This window comes from Leptosomus discolor, chromosome 7 (genome assembly GCF_034619465.1).
Source record: "Leptosomus discolor isolate bLepDis1 chromosome 7, bLepDis1.hap2, whole genome shotgun sequence".
In the NCBI taxonomy this organism is placed as follows: Eukaryota; Metazoa; Chordata; class Aves; order Leptosomiformes; family Leptosomidae; genus Leptosomus; species Leptosomus discolor.
The window spans coordinates 5661884-5682353 of NC_141397.1; the positions used below are offsets into that span (position 1 = coordinate 5661884).

At 41.7% G+C, this 20470-nt stretch overlaps 1 protein-coding gene across 1 annotated transcript in view; it reads right to left on the reverse strand.

Annotated features, from left to right (window-relative positions):
- Positions 1-14520, reverse strand: part of AGMO (alkylglycerol monooxygenase) — a 193593-nt gene extending 179073 nt beyond the window's left edge. The window contains exons 1-2 of the mRNA XM_086468160.1: positions 14404-14520; positions 7752-7882 (exon numbers count right to left, since the gene is read on the reverse strand). Of these exons, the coding sequence (XP_086324286.1) occupies positions 7752-7882; positions 14404-14520 (248 nt within the window). The remainder of the gene's footprint in view (positions 1-7751; positions 7883-14403) is intronic.
- Between the last annotated feature and the right edge of the window lie 5950 nt (positions 14521-20470).

The following is a 20470-nucleotide window of genomic DNA, read 5'->3' on the forward strand; positions in this document are numbered from 1 at the left end:
AATAGCACCATATAAGGGTAAGGCAAATGCTTACTTAGTACCTTTTTCCAATAGAGGATCTGATTTTGATCTCTCCTACTTGGTTGTTCCACTGAACTCAGCAAATTTGCATTACAGTTTAAGTTAGATTAAGAACAAGCCTATAATATTCTCAAAGGTCACATAAAAACAGAAATAATGAGGAAAGAGAAAACTATATTCTGTTTAACTCAGATCAGTTCTTCTGAATTTACCTAGAACAAAGGAACTGGTAACAGATGACTGTTCCTATGGTCTACAAAAATATAGTGAAATAACTTCAGTGAGACATCATAGCACATCAAACGGCGAAATGAGGAAAAATATTTACATGAGAATTTCTGTTGAACTACTTTGGTCATAATTCTGAACTTTCAAAATGATAGTTTGTTTTTGTCCGTGATAGGCAGCGGTGAAAGTCTATCCTTTTCAGGTCTCTAACACTGATTTACAGAATCATTAAGAGACATCTTGCCCCAATTTCCATAACTTCTAGGTGTTGACCCAGGAAACTAGGTTGGCCAGCTCTAAAAATGCTACCCCTGTGCTCCATCTAGTGGAATCCTGATTTAAGCTTAATGCATCTTTTTGCAGAGAAGCGCCTGTTAGAAGGGTACTCTACACAGAAGCAGTTCCTCGGAGTTTTTTCAAAATGCATGCAAATTGACACGATTTATCTTAAAGAAAAATACAGAAACATGCAATAAAAATCTACACAACGTTTAAGGGGTTTGAGAAAGTGGTATACTTTGTGAGCTACAGAGTCTACTGAACTTAATTAATAACATATTTCCAATAGGGGTAAACTCAGTTCACAGTCTGTACTTTCACAGAAGAGCACAAGTATATTTGAGAACCAACACTGACAGCTTGTCTTCGTTTCTAAAGACACGGCAGGTGCAAAGCTGGGCTCTGAGATTCACGAACGGGCGAGCACTGAGCCATTTACTGGCCCCACTGTACAGAAAAAGGCAACGATGCAATACTAAAGATGTAGACAAACAGGCATTCCGCAAACAGTTGTGTCTGTGTAAGAGTTACAACCTAAAAGAGTAAGTGGCTCCCTGACAGGCCTGTGTGAAATACAGCAATCTCTAGAACAGTATGGTAGGTAGGGACTACCAGTTGTTTCAGTCAATTAGGTTGAGAACACCCCGACTCTCCCAAGTCTCTTACCCAAATCCTTCTTTTTAATGTTTAGCAGCTTGTAAGTCATTTCATCAGAAACTCGAGAGTTTTAAACTCTGGCTCAGAGCTCTCCTTAGTCATCACTAAAGAGTCGCACCCCACTCATGCCAGGCTGTACAGATCTGCTCGTCGGTACTCCTGCGCTCTGCCAGGAGCTCTGCCCACATGGGCACTCTCCAGCCTGCTTCAAACGACATGAACCAGGGTAACAAAATTCTACAGTTTAAAGTAATTTTAAACTGTAATTTTATTAATACAGTAATTAAAGTAATAATTACTGAAAGTAATGCTGCTGATATGCCTGGGAAGGACTCGCCACTGAGAGAAGGAGAGACGGTAATAGGGGGCTGGGGAGGTGGTGATGAGCACCTGACAGCAGGCAGGAAGCACCAGCACCTTCACCGGGCACAGCTGGATTTGGACTTCCCCGAAGGCACAGGACGATTTACACCAAATTTATAACACAGCGTTAAACTGAGGCACTGAGAAGATAGCAACTCCTGTGTAGATTAATTATCCTAACTTTCACTTAGTTCCACTCAATTCAATGACAAACCAGATCCAAAAAAAAAAAAAAAAAAAGTAATTAGACCAAGCAAAGGCTGTTCATGTGGACAGTCACTGCCATGAGCTTAGCTGAACTGATTCAGAAACTCCCCTTCCAGTCAGGTTCGCCTGCTGCACATGCTACCAGCTCCTGCTGCACAGCACCAGCCCCTTATTGAAACTGTTCATCCTACTCCGACTGCTTTACCGACGGAAGATTAGTGAGTTATTTCAAAACCTCTTCTTCTGACAGAGCTGTGAGGGCTGTGAATAGGGAACAAGGAGCGGTGTACATGGGACAGTGCGGCCAGGAGAGTCCCCTTATGAAATGAGTAACTCCTCAGTGCTACTTGGAGAGTGGGCAGAACGGGGAGGTAAGTAGATTCTGTCTCTTCAGGCTTGTTACCTATTAAAATCCCTTATTATTTTGATACATCTATTGACAGGTAGTGTATTAAATTGCCATAACTAGCTGCTGAGGCATGGTCGTGACTGCAGGTTCAGCAGAGCCTCAGCCTAGAGCCTGACAGCTCTTGGCTGCCCCATTCCCACTCCCTTGCCTGTCTCTCTGCCTTAAGCAAATACTTTTTTTGCTCCCACAGTGAACTGAAAAACTTCCACACGGGCTGCGATGAGCACCTGAACCAACACAAGAGAAAGGGAGCACTACGTAAATGAGTACAGGAAGGACAGAAGTGCAGTAGCCAGAAGATAGGTTGGTTTAGGGGCACGGCCTGGCACAGCAGCTTTACTCGCCATTTAACCAGGTTAAGTGATTACTTTTCCAGTTTGGCCCCATCTGCTCATCCCTGCCCTAAGTGTGGTGATTACCAGCCTTCAGACCTGCCAGCATAATTGCATGCATAGCTGCTCCTTGACCTGGCTCTGTCAAAATGAATGCAGCTGAGCTTAAACACCTCTTTTATAGTTCTTGGGGGGCTTTTGTTTCTGCTTTTAGCTGGATCACTTTGTCAGGACCAGGTTAGGGAGCAATTAAATGTGCACTTATATTGGCAGATCTGAGGGGGCAGCTGGATCAGAAGCAACACATCTGACCATGCTCTAAATAAACATCTGTCCAAAGCCTTAGTCAAACAGATGTGGAGAAAAAAATGTACCTAATAAGTCCTGAAGTGAAAATATAATTTACGAGAAACTGCATGTATCAAACTTTCTTCTAAGAGACACCATCACTAATTTATGAGATTATAATTTTCTATAGTCATACATTAAGTATCTAGTAGATACCTCAGGAAATCAGGACATACTTTAAATAGATAAATCCATGCAGGCAAGTATTTTGTGTTCTGTGAGGACACTGCCAGCTCCACAGGGTTGTGAACTGCTTGCAACAACTTCAACCAAGTGTATTCTGATCGGCTGTGCACATTGCTGCTATTCAGAATTGAAAATTTCTGGTTTCAGATTGCAATTTTACATATGTTTTAAAGCAGGTAACTCAGTAATGCTACAAAAGAATTAAGTATTTCTTGTCCTGCAACCCTGACTGCTTTTTTCCAAGCCCATTTCTTGTGCTAGCGCAGTATTTTGCACAGCCATAGCAACAATTAATGCAGGTTAATATGATGGGGAGTGATGGACCTGCTTCCTGAGCCACTTCACCAGAGGGCAACACAAATGCTGATGCTGGCAAAAGGGAAGAGAAGGTGCAGAGGCAGGAATGAGCAATCAGACACACAAGTCAGTCAAAGGTGATTCACTGGGCAGCAGTGCTGGTCTAAAATGTACATGAAACTGCCTCTTCACTCTAACTTCTGGAAAAAGGTTTAAAATCTAGACGACACACAAAACTGGGAATACTCTGGTATACAGCAGAAACAGGATTTATACTCCTTTGATCCAATTATCGCTGGAGTGCAGCTATCTTAAGATGCATAATAGCATCAACTAATCAAAAAACCTTTGCTCATCCCTTTCTGACGTTCAACACCACTTCAGAGAACTCTAATCTCCTCTGTTTCAAAAACCAAAGTAAATGCTGTATACAAATGCTAACGTTCTCTTTAGAAATGGAGAAGTTCATTGCAGACTTGACTGACAAAACTCTGTGTTAAATATTTAACATACACTCACACACTGTACGACTGTGCTGCATAGATGAACACTAAAAACTGGCAACGGAGCATGACCATAAAGAATGGAGACTTGCCCAACTAGTTTGAAAATGTACCTACCTCAGTTAGCCCCCGAACACTTTTTGATTTGATTTATGTTCTGCTGCTTTAAAAGAAGAAATGGGCCAATATGAAATAATGCACATACTTGTATAGTGGATATTTATACCCAAAATAAACTTTCTCTTGGGAGAATATTTTTAAAGCAGCATTTCAAGTCTCCTGGCAATGGTTAGTTAGAAAAGTTATTTATTTATTTAGAATAAAAGTTCTCAGAAATGTTTTAACCACCAACATTTAGGATGCTGGGAGTAAGCTTAGTAATTCAAGTCTCTCCCTTTCCCCCAAATTACTTTTCATTGCATATAACATTTAGTATTCATACATGCAGAGGAATGCATAGTATGCATTAAGGCAGAGAACATTCTATTTAAGAAATGTATGGGCTATTTTATAAAAAGACAGTATGTACACACAAAGCAATTCAACTTACTACACACTGTTGAGTCTAATAAGCCTAAAAACCAAACACATTGCCTTGTCCGATTTGACTTTTCCTCTACACCTACATTTTTAATATTTGGCATACGAATATCAACAATTTACGATTTGCATTCCCTCCAACAATGAAGTAAGAAACCCTCAATAAATACTGTTTTCCCTCAAGATATCCAGTACTTCTGTTATACAGGCTGTGAAATGGAAAAACATACTTAGAGGCTGAATATGGTCTGTGACTCCTAATTTTTTCATTAAATGTAAAGACCTCTTTCCAATGATGCATCTGAAGCTTCATTCTAACTAATAGACTAAAGCCCACCATTTTAGATTCAACCACAGATTTTTTCAAGGAAGTGGCAAACCATTGCTGCTAGTTGAGAAAATGAAAATTAGTCCCTGGGAGAGGATACAATCAATGGTGTGTTAATCTAACCTTCAGCTGTTAATGATTTGCACTACTATTTCCCCTGATGCTGTGGGTTCTGCTGAAATATTGTTTTAGCAGTTTCTGTCAGCTTTCCCTACCTTTTTTCTGCCTGAAAGGGAAAGACTGAAGTGAAAGTCTTAGCAACAGATTTTGCATGTGCTTTCCCTGCCTCCCCCCCCCCCCCCCCGCCCATTTTTCTTCTGACCCAGTTCTTTCACACCATGGAAGCAGAAGACAGAAGGGTAAACTGTTCTGTTTTTTTCAGTTGAAGCCTTTTTAGCCAGTCTATTATTCACAGCTCCTCTTATTTACAAAAGAGGTGTTACACTAAGCAGTTACCATTGGAATTGTGATATTAACATGCGATTGAATAATTTGGGAAGTCTGTATTTTGCTTGCTTCTTTCACATTCAGCCAGAAAGTTAACTTTACAGCACTCTTGTTTGGAAAGAACTTGTTGAGGAGGATCTTGTATTTCCAGCCATGAGAGAGCTGCACAAGTGACCTGGAAGAGATTTCTTGTGCTGGTGTAGCAGTGAGTAAGTGTACCGATCCTACAGACTTGGCTGATCCTGCAAAGTTTCTGTCCTTAAGGATCATTTGGTTCCCTCCGTTGAAACAGCCTTGCAAAACAATTCTTATCCAAAAGAAAACTGCAGGGCCCACAAGCCAGACTCTGCAGCAAAGTACCGAGTGCCAAAATAATAAAAGTACTCAGCACCTTGCAAAGCTGCATTCCACACTCGCAACGCTAGTTTTGTCACCAAGCACTTCTTTCAGAAATAAATGCATCTGAAGCATTTTAGTATTCTTAAAATAAAGCCAGAAGGCCTTGCAAAACCATTCAATTACTTGACATACGTCTCTGTCCCCTTGTTTAACTTAATCAGCCCTGAATATTTCAGGTTAAAAACTAAAAAAGTAATTTAGTATGGTAAACCTGTGAAGTGTATGACTGTCTAGAAAATTTGGGTTAAGTTAAAGAAGCAACATTTGAACCATTTCAATACCAGCTGCATGCAAATTAGAGTAAGCCTATATCAGGGTTGTGTGTTGGTGCACACAAGTCTAATGCCTTGATAGATATTTAATTTATTACAGCTTAAAATATAATGAAAAATTCAATGTTTCTCCTTCAAGATCCTGTTCACAAGTCACACTAAAACTAACAAAACTGTTTGAATACAGATTGTACACTAGCTGCAAAAACAGCCCCATGGAATTCTCAAATAACTTAGACACTACTGTATGTTTGAAGACGTTACTTTATGTCTGAGTATTTCTCCTGCTGAAAGCTCATGCCTCTTATTTGCAGATATATGAAGAGTTTGGAAGAGTGTCTCTAAGTGACACTATTTATCTACCTTAAAAGGCTTCATCCATGATAGTTGCTACTGATAACCAACATAATCTGTCACAAATTGACTTTGTACCTAATTTAAAGGACATAGACCTTGTTAAGAATTTTCTTGATTAGAATGATGTTTTTTTTAAAAAATAATGAAGTGAATGTTAAATGCTCAATAGATTACAAAGTGGGCAATTTACACATTTCAGAAAATGGATGCCACTTGCTAGAAGGGATAATTTTTTTGCTGCTGTGCTCTTTTAATATATTTTATCAATAACCTGGACTGAAAGAGAAGATTGCTTGTTAAATTGCAATGATAAAAAACGGGGATCTCTAAGTAACAAAGACAACATTTCATGGATTCACACTATTTCAGGATGACCAAATGTACAATCCATGTATTTCTACGTGGCCAAATAAAAGAACATACTGCCTATGAATGAGGAATGTAAGCGACAGAATTTAAAAAAAAATTGTGGATGAATGATGGCTCAGAGGACCTGGGATATACAAAGGGAGGAACAACAAGTAGAAATAGAGAACAAATTACTTCATTATTTGGCACTGATGTAGTAATTTCTGAAACATGGAGTGCACTTGAGACATCAACACTAAAAAGGCTGAAAAACTGCAGAGGCTTCAGAAAAAGGACTGTGGGAATAATTGAAAGACTTGAAAATACACCATATAGTCAAATTCAAATAATGGAAACTTTTCTTCATGTAATGAACAGATTATATGCAATTTGATGGTAATCTGTAAATTCATACATGGGGAATAGAAATGTAATCCCATTCGAACAGAAAAGATGTAATAAAATCTATCATCTGGAAGCTCGTACCATGCAAAGGCAGATCTAAAACATGATATTCCTTAGAAGTAATTAGAGCTCCTGAAAAACGCTTAGAGCAACTTATATAAAGAATTTGCTGGATTCCCGGTTACTGGATATTTAGTAATTCACAGTGGGTATTTCTTTAAAACACAGCTCTCCCCACTGTGAACCAATTCATGTAAATTTTATGGCCTTTACATTGGAGAGTAGATTAGATGATCATGTTTGCAACAATTCTCTCAGGCTTTAAAATCCACTGAAGTCAAACACAAGATTATGACTGAGTTCAAAGAACTTTGGATCACGTGCATATTCACAATTCCATTAATTGGTTATATGCACACAATTTTATTTTTAAAGGCTAATGAAAACAATGGACTTGGTTTGGTTTGTTGTTTTTGGTTTGGTTTAGTCATTCTGAAATTTAATGAAAGAAAACTCAGATTTTAACATACAGTAAAACATGAGATATGGTCAAGTCAGACGAAGTCCCAGAATCAGCAAAAGGTGATGGCCAAGATCAAATATAGATTAATATAACTGGAGCTGGAAAATATCCTGCAAGTATCATATTTAGCCTTACAGATTAGAAAGCCATTTACACTTTTTATGCAACTTCATTTTAGCAAAGATCCACACGCCTTATTCAATCATTTAGGGTTAGCACTAACAACTGAAATATATAATTCTCTTTTCTTCCTTCTTGGTGATTAAAAAACAGTCTTAAGCTCCTATAACACATATACTTACTCTGGCAGTCGAGAGAGGATACCTAAAGAGAGAGAACTTATGCCATCATTGATCCGACCTGACAGCTTCCGCTTCTGAACCCAGCTGACTGCAAACTCCAGCCCAATAAAAGCAATGAAGAATGGAATACTCTGAAAAATAATTTGAAGAAAAGAAGTTACAACACAAGTAGAATTAGATCCAGCTTTCCTAACAGCAGGTCATGCAGATGGATACTTCTTGGGTTGGCTTGCACCTTAGTAGCTACTACCGTGATAAAGCTCCATATGGACCTTACGAATCAGCAGAACAGCCAAGGCTACCATTTAATCCACAACACCGCCATAAATCCAGTGCACCAACCTCCTCCCATATTATTTTCTTTTGTACCTTCTGCAGACAAATTGTTAAATGGCATCAAAAGAAAACACAAAAGTCTTTCCAAACTCGTATTTCTCACACAAGTAAATCAGTGAGAGCAGGAACACTTGTGGACTCCTCTAACCACAAGGTAAAACAGAATCTGCTTTCTATTTGATATCTAAGCAGTTTTTTAATGTGTTCAGCCACTGAAGTTGGCATCCAACAATATTATCCGAAAGAAACAGTAAAGTGAGTTTCTTTCTACTCAGTATTTCTGTTGCCATGCTTTTTGCTGCAGATAGTAACAGCTCTTCTGTATGTGTTTTCATCAGAGAACCCAGGAACTATGTAGCCCTCCCCAGCTCGGGCCATACAACGTTCTCTTCCCAGACAAAGTAGCAATGATACCATGTTCCCTTTTTTCTTTTGGGTTGTACTAACCGTAAAATAATTTTCTGCCTTTCTGGAAGAGCGTAACGATGAGCAAGACTGAAACATTTCTCACTCACGACACTGCTTCGGTCTAGGATTCAATTCACGCTGCCCGTCTTGCATCCCAAATCAACTGGCAAGTTGAAAATGCACAACAGCAGCACCCAGCAGAGAAAGGTATGGCTGCGGCGAGTGGAGGACTGGTAACGTATTGTGACAACACCATTTTTCATCAGTGGAGAAGATCGTTACATCTGTTCTCAAATTTTCATCAGCATAGGCCAGAAAAGGGATTGAAGAACAGGAATTGGTAGAGCATTTTTTACTGACACCGGAGTCCTAACAGTCCCTGTACTTCAAGGATGGAAGGAATGACAACGGCACTAAATCAACCACTGCCACCAAAATCTAGAGGGCCAGTGGCAAGGAAAACAGGATGGAGCTATTTTACTTGCATCAGATCTCTGTGCACGCAAATGTTCCTTCAACTGCCTCCCTCACTGGGTAGAAAACTTATGGGTGACCTTGGAGACATTCAGACAACGACTTCTCGGTGCTATTAAGGCATAAAATTCCCACTGTGTTTTGCAGGGCAAGAGAAATGTGAGAGTTCCTGCACCATCACAGGAGGCATCACGCTGCCAAATTTGCCCTTTTAGTTTGCTGCCGCTGCTCCCATCGAGTGACCTGCGAACACACACAGATTCACAGCCTGAAACCCTCCAAACTGCACTGCTGTAGAAGAGAGGCTGCTCCTGCCTATACAACATTTTAATGGAAGAAGCATGTTGCCTCTGCAAATGCCATCACATTTTGGAGGGTGCTCATTTTTTTGCCAAGTGAGATACGATCTGGGAATTCCTACCAGGCTGGGACACTAAGGAGACTAAGATGGATACAGACCAGATTGCTCAGTCGAAGAAGAATTGGATGATTCAAACCATGCAAGCTGCAAGAGATTTATAGCGTCTAGGAAATGTGAAAGTTCATAAACTTCAGCAGCTCAGGGTTAGGTTACAACAACAGATGAACAGAGATTAATATCAACATGGCACTTTTTAATTTAGATGCCTAGCTTGCTCTTTAACATCGTTTTAGGTATCTAAAAGCCTGTTTGGGGTATGCATTAACTGATGATATAAAAACTCTGAAAGCAAAGAAAGATCTATGGATAAACCCTAAACAGCACCCAAGAAAACCAATGGGGTAAATCTTTGGATGTTTGAAATCAATAATAAATAAATAAATAAAAATCAAAAAACCCCACAACCTTCCATTTCAAATCACTGAAACATTCTAGGAAAATATAAATACCCCTTGTTTTGCTCTACCTGCTTCATTTCTAAGTACATGAGACTCTTACTGTATTTTTCTTCATTGATATAATTAAAGAACAGATTCCTCACTTATCAAATAAAGGTTGGTGACCACAGCTGTACATTCTAGCAGAGATAAAAAGTCTTAAGAAGAACAACTAAGAAACACTTGACCACAATATTAGGAGCCAGGTCTAGCACAGACTACAGGCAGTTTATAGTTATGGAACAGCAGAAGCTGCACAGCAAATTGAACGGGCTCAGGACAGAAAAAGTGGGATGCTTTATTCACGAATATAGTGAATAAGAAATATACGATGCCTGTATTCTGTGTGGCAATTCACTTTACCTAGCAGCCTCCGAAATAGTTAAAATACTTGACTTTACACTGATATACACTGATACACTATACACTGATATAACTTCTTCCCCATTGACTGCATTAAGTATTTTCTTTCCACTGTGAAGCTGAGACAGCCAAGCACCTGACAGCACTTTTTGACTCAGAAATGGGGAGTGCCATAGCAAGGAGGATAAAGAAACATTCAGCCAGCCTTAACCTCCTGCCCATCAAGAAGCTTGCAAAAGGCAAGATTTATGGCATACCTCTTAGTATCTAAGAAATTACTACCTCTCTCCCATACACCCACATTAAGCTTTGTCCAAAGCAGATCAAAGGGATCAACTATGTCAAGATTAATACCTATTATTTATGTGACCGTAACACCTGACAGCTATTCTTATGGAGCAGGATCGTACCCTGTTAGATGCCTTACGAACAGAGTGAAAAGGCTCCCTGTCCCAAACAGCCTGCAGTCTAATGATGAGATGTAAGACAGCAGGATAACGCAAATAATTCAGGAAAAAAGGAGTTAGCAAGACAGACAATAGTCTCACTAGCCTAACCATTACTTTTTTTTTTTTTTCCTTTTTTGTTTGACAATGACAATGAAGCCGTTCACAGAACCTGTTGAGGACAGGTAGCCCTGCAAAAGTTTTCAAGGATCGCCCGTACAAAGAAAATGGCACAAAGTTAAGAAACAGCCATGGCTGGCATCACAGGTCAGAGACAGAAGCTGGATCCTTTTGATATCTTCTCGTCTATATAAATGTTTTACTCTCGCTGCTTCCACTTTCTCTTCACCCATCAGCAGAAATACTTAATGGAGATTTGCATTAGCTTGTGGTTCACTTGAATAACTTGAAAGTCTTACTCTGAGCACTGAGTAAGAGGGCCTCCCTTGTAAGTAACCAACTCTTAGAGAATGCAAAGGACCATTTAAAATCAGTTTCTGCTTTATACAGTTGCAAAAAATAATATTCTAAGTTGAAACTCAGCATAAATTCATGGTTTTATTGCAAGTCTTGAAACAGTTTCTGTTTTCTTAAAGTCCCAGGTCCTCGTAACGTAAGAATCTCAACTTTCATGTAAAACTAAGTATGAAGATTCTGTGCCTCATTATTTAGAAGCAAAGCCTAAAATGTGAATTGAGTGTAAATGTGAAATTAATCTTCAGGCTCTCAAAAGCAGAAAGTAAATAGAAAAGAAAAACAGTGATTATTGAATTTAAAGCTTTCACTTTGGGTCTCTCAGCAGAAGGAACAGTGCGCTCTCTTCCCAAGTCTGACTCATGAAAGTCGTTACTGAGCACAAGTGATAATTTCGGAACGTAGCAAGGAGCAAAGTGAAGTTGTTGTTCATGAAAACTATATTCAGCAAGCAAGAAGCAGTGCTCCACCTGCAGATTATGAGGGAATCAAAAAAACAGAGCCCACAGGGCACGCAGAGCACAATCTTATATCCATAGCAGAGCGGATGCTCATGAAAGGACAGGGCAAGCATCAGTATACACTGTAAGAGTCTTGATGTTCTGCCCTGGAGAAAGAAAATTTGACTTTCACTTCCTCTTCTCTTCCTAGAAATAACGGAAAATCAAGGGTATCAAATTCCACATGACAAAAACTTGCATAAAACCAAATTCTGTGATTATGGTCCAGGATTTGGACCCCCTTTCCCAGAATTATTGAGATTAGTTGGAAGGGTGACTTTTCCCTGGGCAGTGCTGCAGAGCTTCGCTACTAGTCATGAGTAGCTGATCAGCTCATGTTTTGAACGGGACTTGGGGCCTTCACATACAGTTCTGCCAACATACAGAGCACAACGCAAGGACCAGGAGCTGTCCTGCCTCTGAAAATGGAAGTAATACAACCACAGCCAGCTTAACTCAAGTTAAGATAAGTTACCCTGTTCTCAAAATCAGAGCTGCTTCACCCCCTGCTGTCATTTGCTGCCCAGACATAACAGCACAGCTGACTCGTGCCTATAATTTGTACATCAAAGTGATCAACTTTGCAGATCACTAAAAACATGAATATTTGAGTGAATTAGGAGGTTCTACCACCTGCCTGATGTTGGAAGGTGGCTATCCTCTCAGCTATAGCCATGTAATCTAATGTACTAGAAATACCCTCATCCATATGACACACATGACAGATCACGGAGCCCAGATCTAAATCCCATCTCTATACAGCGTCTCAGAAAAAAAAAAACAAAAAAAAAACAAAAAAAAAACAAACCAAAAACTGTTTAGGAGACACTAATGTAATTAGTAGCACATCCACATCATCGTTACTGTCTTCTGGAGTGAATTATCTGAGCTGAGGCCTGCACTTATTACCAGCTCTACACTACACATTTTTTTTGGTCTGTGTTGGGCTAAGCTCAGACATCCATTTCTGCATTTGTACCAACTAAAGGGGTTACCACTCCGACCCCTCCTTGAATGGCTCATCAGGTCACTATGAAATCTAGACCTGCTGAATCCAGTGGATCTGCCGCTCTTCCAATTGTTCCCTAAACAAACCAAGAGAAGCTGCCAGACCAGTAGGGCAAACAAACAACAGTGACAAGCAACTGGAGAGGGACCATAGATAGTTGCCTTCTGCCCACAAACACGTGGCCAAAAGAGCATGAACACTGCCTAAGCTCAGACAAAAGTCATAGAGTTAAGACAGTTATACCACTAAAGGACTTTTTCACACTCACCTAACCAAGCTTCAAAAGTTCTGTTCTGGCCACAAATGCACTGGGAGGGGATTCTAATACAACTAACCCAAGATAGCAGTTATAGGAAAGTATAACTGTAAAGGGATACCATTTTTTTAGTGTAGTTTTTTTGCAAAGTATATAAAAGAAATTATATATATATATATATATATAAAAAAAAAGTTTGGCCAAGGTCTGAGATGAATATTGCATAGGTCTGCATGGGAGAACAAAGCCCAGGGATGTTAAGGAATGCTCCTGGCAAGAAAGTGAATGGTACTCGGTTGGAAATGTGGGAACAGTAAAAGGGATTGAGATGGGCAAAAGATAGAGCTGGAGGGAGAGATCAGCGGATCAGGTAAATCGGCTGACTAGGCAAAACTGTCAAGCTCTAGACACTCTTCCTCACCATGACGCAGTAGCTTAGCTGCCAAATGCAGTCCATTGACCCAACACTGCATGTCCAGGCTGGGTTTGCAGCAGCTGCCTGCCTACCCGATCCTAAAAGGCAAGGTTTGCTGAGAACAGCCACCAGTGAGGGGCTGCTGCAGACTACGACTCCCAGAAACCTGCTGAAGGTGCCCAACTGCTCTGCGCAACCCTTGACAGCCCCACTGCAGCCCGACAGCAGCTGCTGCACAGCAGTCCACGGTTTGCCTGGCAGAGCAGCTAGCCAGAGCTACCCGGGCCCCTGTAAAAAGCGTGGATCTTCAGCAAAACTGGACTGAATTTACTTTGATAAGGGCAAAATAGTGCTTATTTGCTGTTTACGTGGAAAGCTGACATCGGTTCCAGGTCCAGCAGGAGCTGGGTGCCAAGATATGTGCGATAGGTAGGACAGAAGGGAGCAAAGGTGCCTTCATGGAAGTGGATAAGCTGGCAGGAGGGGAGGGAGGGATCCGCTGCTGCCTGCTGACAAGGGAGTTCTCACCCCTGACCTCTGTCCTCTTGCTTCGAGCTTTAGGAGACAGCACTGTCCCAAGGCAAATATTTGTTCTCAAGTCTCTTAAACAACCTTTATTTTTTATTTTAAATAGAAATTTTTATTTTTCTTCCTTTCCCTGAGCTTGTAGTGCTCGCCTTAAGGGCACAGAGAGGCCTGACTTTTTGCTTGCTTTAAGAACCCTAACAGCAAACCAGAGCATCGTGTTTTCTGGTTCACGCAGTTCACTTTGCTGTCACTATATCCAGCAGCAGCGACAATCTCAGCGACGTCAGTGTCACCCCTCAGGGGTCTGGGGTGCTTCTCTGAACACTTTACCTCCTGGCAGCAGGAGAAAGCACCTGAGCCTTCATTTCAAATACATTAAAATAGAGAGCACGGTTACATATGCAGCAGACAGAGCTCCCAGGAGTGAAAGCGGTCAGAGAAAGACGAGGTATTTAATGTTAATTTAGGCGCTCTTTCGCGGACGTGCTTCCCTCGGGCCGCCCGCGGCTTCTCTCCGCGCAGGGCGGGCGGGCGGGCAGAGGGGAGGGCGACGGAGGCTGCCGGGGCAGGGGAGGGGACTCTCACCTTCTCCACGTAGTCGGGCACCTCCTCCACCGTGCGGAACGAGCTCTCGCCGGGCGGTAGCACGTAGAAAAGAGCGCGGAGCTGCTGCCCGGGCCCCGTGGCCCGCGGGCCGCCCATGGCCCGGCTGCGCTGCGCTCCCGCCCTCCTTCCCGGCCGCTGCAGGTGCACTGGGGACCGGCGGCTCCCTCCCGCCCTCCACCGCCGCTGCAGGTGTACTGGGGACCGGCGGCTCCCTCCCGCCCTCCCCGCCGCTGCAGGTGCACTGAGAGCGGGCAGCTCCCTCCCGCCTTCCCCGCCCCGCGGCGGCTGCCAGGCGCGGCCCGGCGCTGGGGCTTTCCCCTCGGCCCGGCGGCCTTACCGCCTTTCCCCGTGGCGCCTTTGGGCTTGAAGGCTGCTCTGGGGAGAGCCTGGAGTTTCTTATTTCTCTTTGGACTTTCTGCCTTGGAGGTTTTCTTGGGGTTTTGGGTTTTTTTTTTTTCTGTATGTGTCATGTGCCCAGCCCACTTTTGGGAGTGAGGAGAGAGGCCTCACACCCCCTCCGACTGCACGGCCCGGTTCCCCTCTCACCCTCAAAAATCTCTAAACTATTGTTTTATTCGTTTAGACGGGTTTCCACACACACACAAAAATCTTGCTCAGGTTTGGGCTTGTGCATAAAAAGCAGAATTTTACAAAGTTAAAATGTTAAGGGTTTTGAGAAGCAAGCCAAGCTGCACTTGTTGGCTGCTTTGTTCACCTGTACGGGTCAGTCCAGCACTCTTCCCATGAAAAGTTCTCATTTTTTTACACTTTCAGAAGGGCTGAATTTTTATATCACTCCAATTAAGATGACTATGCTGAAGGTAGCCTCTAGAATATTATGCTTTCCTTTACAAAGGAATGAAAACTAGGGAAATACAAAGAAACAGTGAAAACAAATGTATGCTAGATCCTTGTAGAAAATTACCTTTAGAAATGGGGGTAAGGATGGGCTTTGTACATTCAGGCCTTGCATCTGAAGTTCAGGAGCATCCATTTCCCTGTCAAATGTTTGTCAAATCACACTTGAGATGTTTGGCGTTAGTACAAATAGTAAGCTTTGTGATAAAATAGATTAGCCAGAAATAAAATAACACAATGTCCCAACAACCCCTTCATCTCAAACATTCAGTTCCACTTACGGTCTTTGCAGAAGAAGTGGACCGTATCCTGCTTTACAGGATTCTGCCACAATTTAAATCCTGCCAGTCATTAAATTAAGGAAAACTTTCTGCTTTGGATCAGCCCTTAGTTTTGGAAAGGAACTATGACAGGTAATATCAGATGAAGTTTCTGTCTAGAAAAAGAAACATATGTAGAAATTGACATTAAAGTAATGGGCATTTGTGATGTTTATTAAATATGTCGCCATTTAAACAACAGCCGGGGGCAGATTTAAACAATATTCTGCAGTTTGAATAATATAACAATACAATAGTAGTGCATGAATGTCAGAAAATTACTGGAGTTACCAATAAAAATATTATTTTTGAAGCTGAACAAAGCACAGGTATTTTAAAGTGGTGTTAATGGTGAAGTAGATTTAGGCACTCTCTTAATATGTATGGTTTATAGTACAAGTAAAAATTAATAAACTTATTAAAGTGCTATAAAATTACATGCTAGTGTGCTCAATGTCAGTGTTGATTTATGGTGATGTGAGGTTCTTACAGAACTCTAGTTATTAACTTCTAAAATCTGAATTAATTTAAAAGAAAATTCCAAATTTACTCAAAATCACACAAATCAACAGCATTCTGACTATATCTTCATTGCAAGCAATGGCATATGGTAGAAAATGTTCTCTTTTTTCATCTAGATTATCCAAAGTATTTCTATGGCATTACTCTCACGTTCAAGCTCCTTGAGCTCACCCTACCCTCAGCCTCACCATCCCAGCAGCCCACCCTGAGCCCTTCGTTGCTCTGGTGCTGGCGTTCATCGTGCTGCACTATGAGCTCGCAGAGTTAAAATGTCCAAAACTTAATCCCCCAAAAAACATTACCAGTGAACGGTATCTGGGGACCACTCTGTGGTAAGAAGAACAATTAGCCAGGCAAGGCAGAGCCCATGGCCACACAAGGTGAGATACATTTCAGGTACCATGGAACCACTAACACATAATCAGACCATTCTGGGAAAGAAGAGAATCCATCAGGTTTTTTGGGACTCTATACTTTCTTAAAAATTATTATTTTGGAGACCAATCTCAGTGTAAATTATCAAGCATGTATCACCGTACTGAAATTCTTGTTTTCAAAACTAAAGACAAGAATTTGGACTTGATTATGCCTCACAGGGGAAACAGATCGGTTGTGTTTTCCAGCTTCTGTGTCCAAGGAAAAATAGGTGATAGCTCTACAATAGCTATACCTCTGGTGAGGAGAAGAACAATTTAAAATCCTATCTGGAACATCTATGAGTTTTAGACAAGCTTCAGTAATCTGTCTGTACAAACGTAGCTGCTGTTGTCTATTTAAGCCTTGAAACTTTCCAGTGCTCGTTCTCTTCTTTGTTAAGAAACTAATAGGAAATAAAACATACAAGAATGTTGCTTTAGTGGAAGCTTTAACCCTCTACCAGACAATGCTCCCTCCATTCTCCCTTGCAGAATTTTTTTTCTTTTTTTGCAAGAGTTGATTTTTTTTATTATTATTTTATTTGCTGCTAAATAACTTCTCTTTTTTTGGCAACAAGAAAATGTAGAAGTAGATATTCCCATGCTATGCTGCCATCAAAAATGCAGAAGGATGTTCTCTCTGGAGACGGGGATTCTGCTGTTGACTACTAGATCGTTCCAGTAACTAAGGCAACAAAAGCCTCTGTTCTACTTAGAGGAAATTGGGGAGCTGGCCTGACATGATCTGTAGGTGGATCATATTTTGTTTTCTCTAAAGAACTCCATCCCACCCACTTTATGAACAGAGAACGCCCAGACGCTTCCTGTTTGGGTCTCTCTGAGCACCAGACCAGCACTAAATAATAAACTCATAAAGGGAGTTAGGGCAGGTTAAAATTGGGATGGGCGATACAGTCTGCCTTGGCAATCATTCACAGCAAACTGAATCCTATCCAGAGCCGAGCTGGGCTTAGTATGCTCTCTTTATGTAGTAGTATCTTTGAATATAGAAACACTTTAAGTGACTACATTGTGATGAGATGGTGTCGGAGTTTTTTTGTGTCACTACTCGAGGTATTCAGCACGTGTAGTCATGCTTGTCAATGGATGTCATTAGGGGAGCACTAAATGCATCAGTGTTATTATAAAAGTGGTATTAGGAAATGTTTTGAACGTTGTCTTTGCCAGTGATATGATACTACATCATACAGTATATTTTTTCAAAAAATCATTCACGTGTTTATTTGTACATCTTATATAAATTATATGTATTAATACACAATTTTAATAACAGCATCGTACTGATTCCAGAAATCCCAAGGCAGGGATGTTCTGCTTATCAAGCAACATCATGCCATGCACTTGGCCACTTACTGCTACCTTTCCATTTCTTCTATGCAGGACTTCTAACCATAGAAAAGTGCTCATATATGATGATTCTAAATTATTTAATTCCATGCAACTTGTTAGCAAAATCAATTTCTTCAAGGGTTGCCAAGGTGTCCAGAGAAAATTATATACCCCTCAGGCAATCTGTTGGGGAAGATTGCTGTGATAAATGTACATACTAGTCTTAGAACTTTATCCTCTATGTTTGTTATTAGCATCTGTTCTGGTTATTGGGGGGGGGGGGGTTTTAAACACAGTGATATTTCTGATATCTTTCTCATTTCTCTTATGGAGAAGTTTTTTGGGGGTTTATATTATTAAAATTCCTAATCTTCCTTCATTTGCATCTTAGACTCTGGTGCCCTACTTAACTGAGCCAGATGCTGAATTTTTTTTCTGGAAGATGAATGGGCAGCACTGCCCGCTCCCTCCTTGCTTCTAACAGGCTTCCTCCACCATTTACCTTGCCCTGGCACAGGGTCTTGGCAGGGTTCTGCCATGAGTTGATTTACTGCACAAACTCGCATAGCGAGAAATTAAGCCAGAAAAGAAATAGTTTTACATTTTTCTACTGCTCTAGTGAGCTAAGAGGCTCATGAGAGGGTCCGGGGAGTGCAGGAGTTGGCACGAAAGCTCAGGAGAAAGAGGGCAGGACCACACAGCTACAAACCAGAGATGGGAGAATGGGATGGAAACAGAACTTCTTTATTCCAGCAGCAGCAAGTTATTAGATCAACTGAACAGCTCATGGAGTCGCCACCTCCTATGCATTTGCCAAAAGTATGGCTTCAGCAGGCTATTGGATGTCAGCATGCAACTGCATCCAAACAGTTGATGCTTCCTTTGTACCAGAACTTCAGTAACTGCCTTTTTCAAAGTTACCTTTTTTTTTTTCCTGGAAGGGCAATCCCTAGCGGGGTGGAAGCTTTTGCTTTTATTTGCCTAATCACATAACTATGTATGTTATATACTGCATTTTATGGATGGGTTCTGGTTGGACAGGAAAGCTCCCTGGTACTCCGTGTTCTAGCTGCCACACATGGACGGGGTCGCAGGGCATCTTCTGGAAGGAGCGGAAGATGGTGCTCTCCATGGGATCCACAAGAGACTGTCAGGCTGCAAGGAAGCCAAGAAGGGATAGTTCGAGAGGTATAGCAGATGAAAGACATAGCATGAGATGAGGATGCAGGGGCCTGATCAGGAAGAGGACAACAATGGCTCAGATCTGCAGGAGGGAGGTTCTCCTGGAGACTAGAGGAGCTGTGCAGAGGTTAACCCAGAAAACGAGCTGAGATTGCAAGCTGAGACGTACAAGGTCTGAAGGTAGTGGCTCACCCTATTAGGACACAGTGTACAGCAGGGGGACTGGCATTCATGCTCTGTGTTTTTATTAGTCCTCAAACAGAAAAAAACCCTCAGTTTTCTGTATTTTAGAAGCTACTTTGGTTTAGTTTCTGTTCTAATAAAACAATGTTAGAGATAGAAACCCTTTTGGTGTGGTTGCTATGCTGACTGCGAGGAAGATGGACAGGGAGGTTCATCCTGAAGCTCTAACTGGTTTGGGGGAGCCAGTCACAGGAAGAAAGCCCTCTAACATGTTTGCATGTTAGCCTTCTTGAACAGTGCTGTAATGGCAAGAAGTTCCCAAGAGAGCCCAAGTTGTGGTTTCAGCCCTCCCCCACTTCCAGCTGCAAGTTGTGCGCTCTTGGCCCTTTCCTTGTGCAAGCCCTGGTGGTCACTGGACGCTGTGCTGAGCGTTTTTAACATGCTCCATCAGCAGAAAAAAATAGCCCAGCAAAACAGAATGCTAAACTGGCTTGAGCTGTTCTGGACTGAAGTCAAGACAGACATTCACAACAGAAAGGATGTTCAGGAGAACGTGGTAGTCTAGACTCTACCCTGCTGAGGAAAGCTTGGGAATTTCAGAACATCCAACTTATCTCGGTTATCTCATGCCTAAGCTCTGTAGAAAGGTTTGTCAACAAACAGGCATGCGGTCTGACTGAGTGATTGTTCATCCTCTGTCTGCATGCCTCATGCCTGTGCTGCCCATGGGTGGGCTCCTGGGCTGCCCCATCTATTGGGTGTTCAGCTACCGAGCTGCTTAAGAGGTGAACTCTTAATTGGGTCAGTTATTGGCACTCCCTGAAGTTGGCTTCTTGGGCTGCTTATCTCTGCACCACCTGAAACAGCTCCAAGAAGCTGCTTTAAGCCATGAGCAGCCCCACACTAGCTGACTCACTCGTGCCCGGTTCTGAGGCAGACAGCGCAGCTGCCTAATGAGTCAGGAAGCAGTCATCAGGGTACTCAGGCAGGCTGAAAAACAAGGCAGAAACTTTTTAAGGGTATTTTTGTATTATTTTCCCCAGCATTTTCTGCTCTTGAAACACTATAACCTTTTGTTCCTACTGAGGAAAAATGTGTTTTGTTTTTTTGGTGGGAGAGGGGGTGGGATGGGAGTTACTGGAAAAATAAATTCCATCTTCAAGGCAGGCCTATCAAGTAACTTCAGAAGAGCAGCCTGCCCACCTGTTGTGTTTC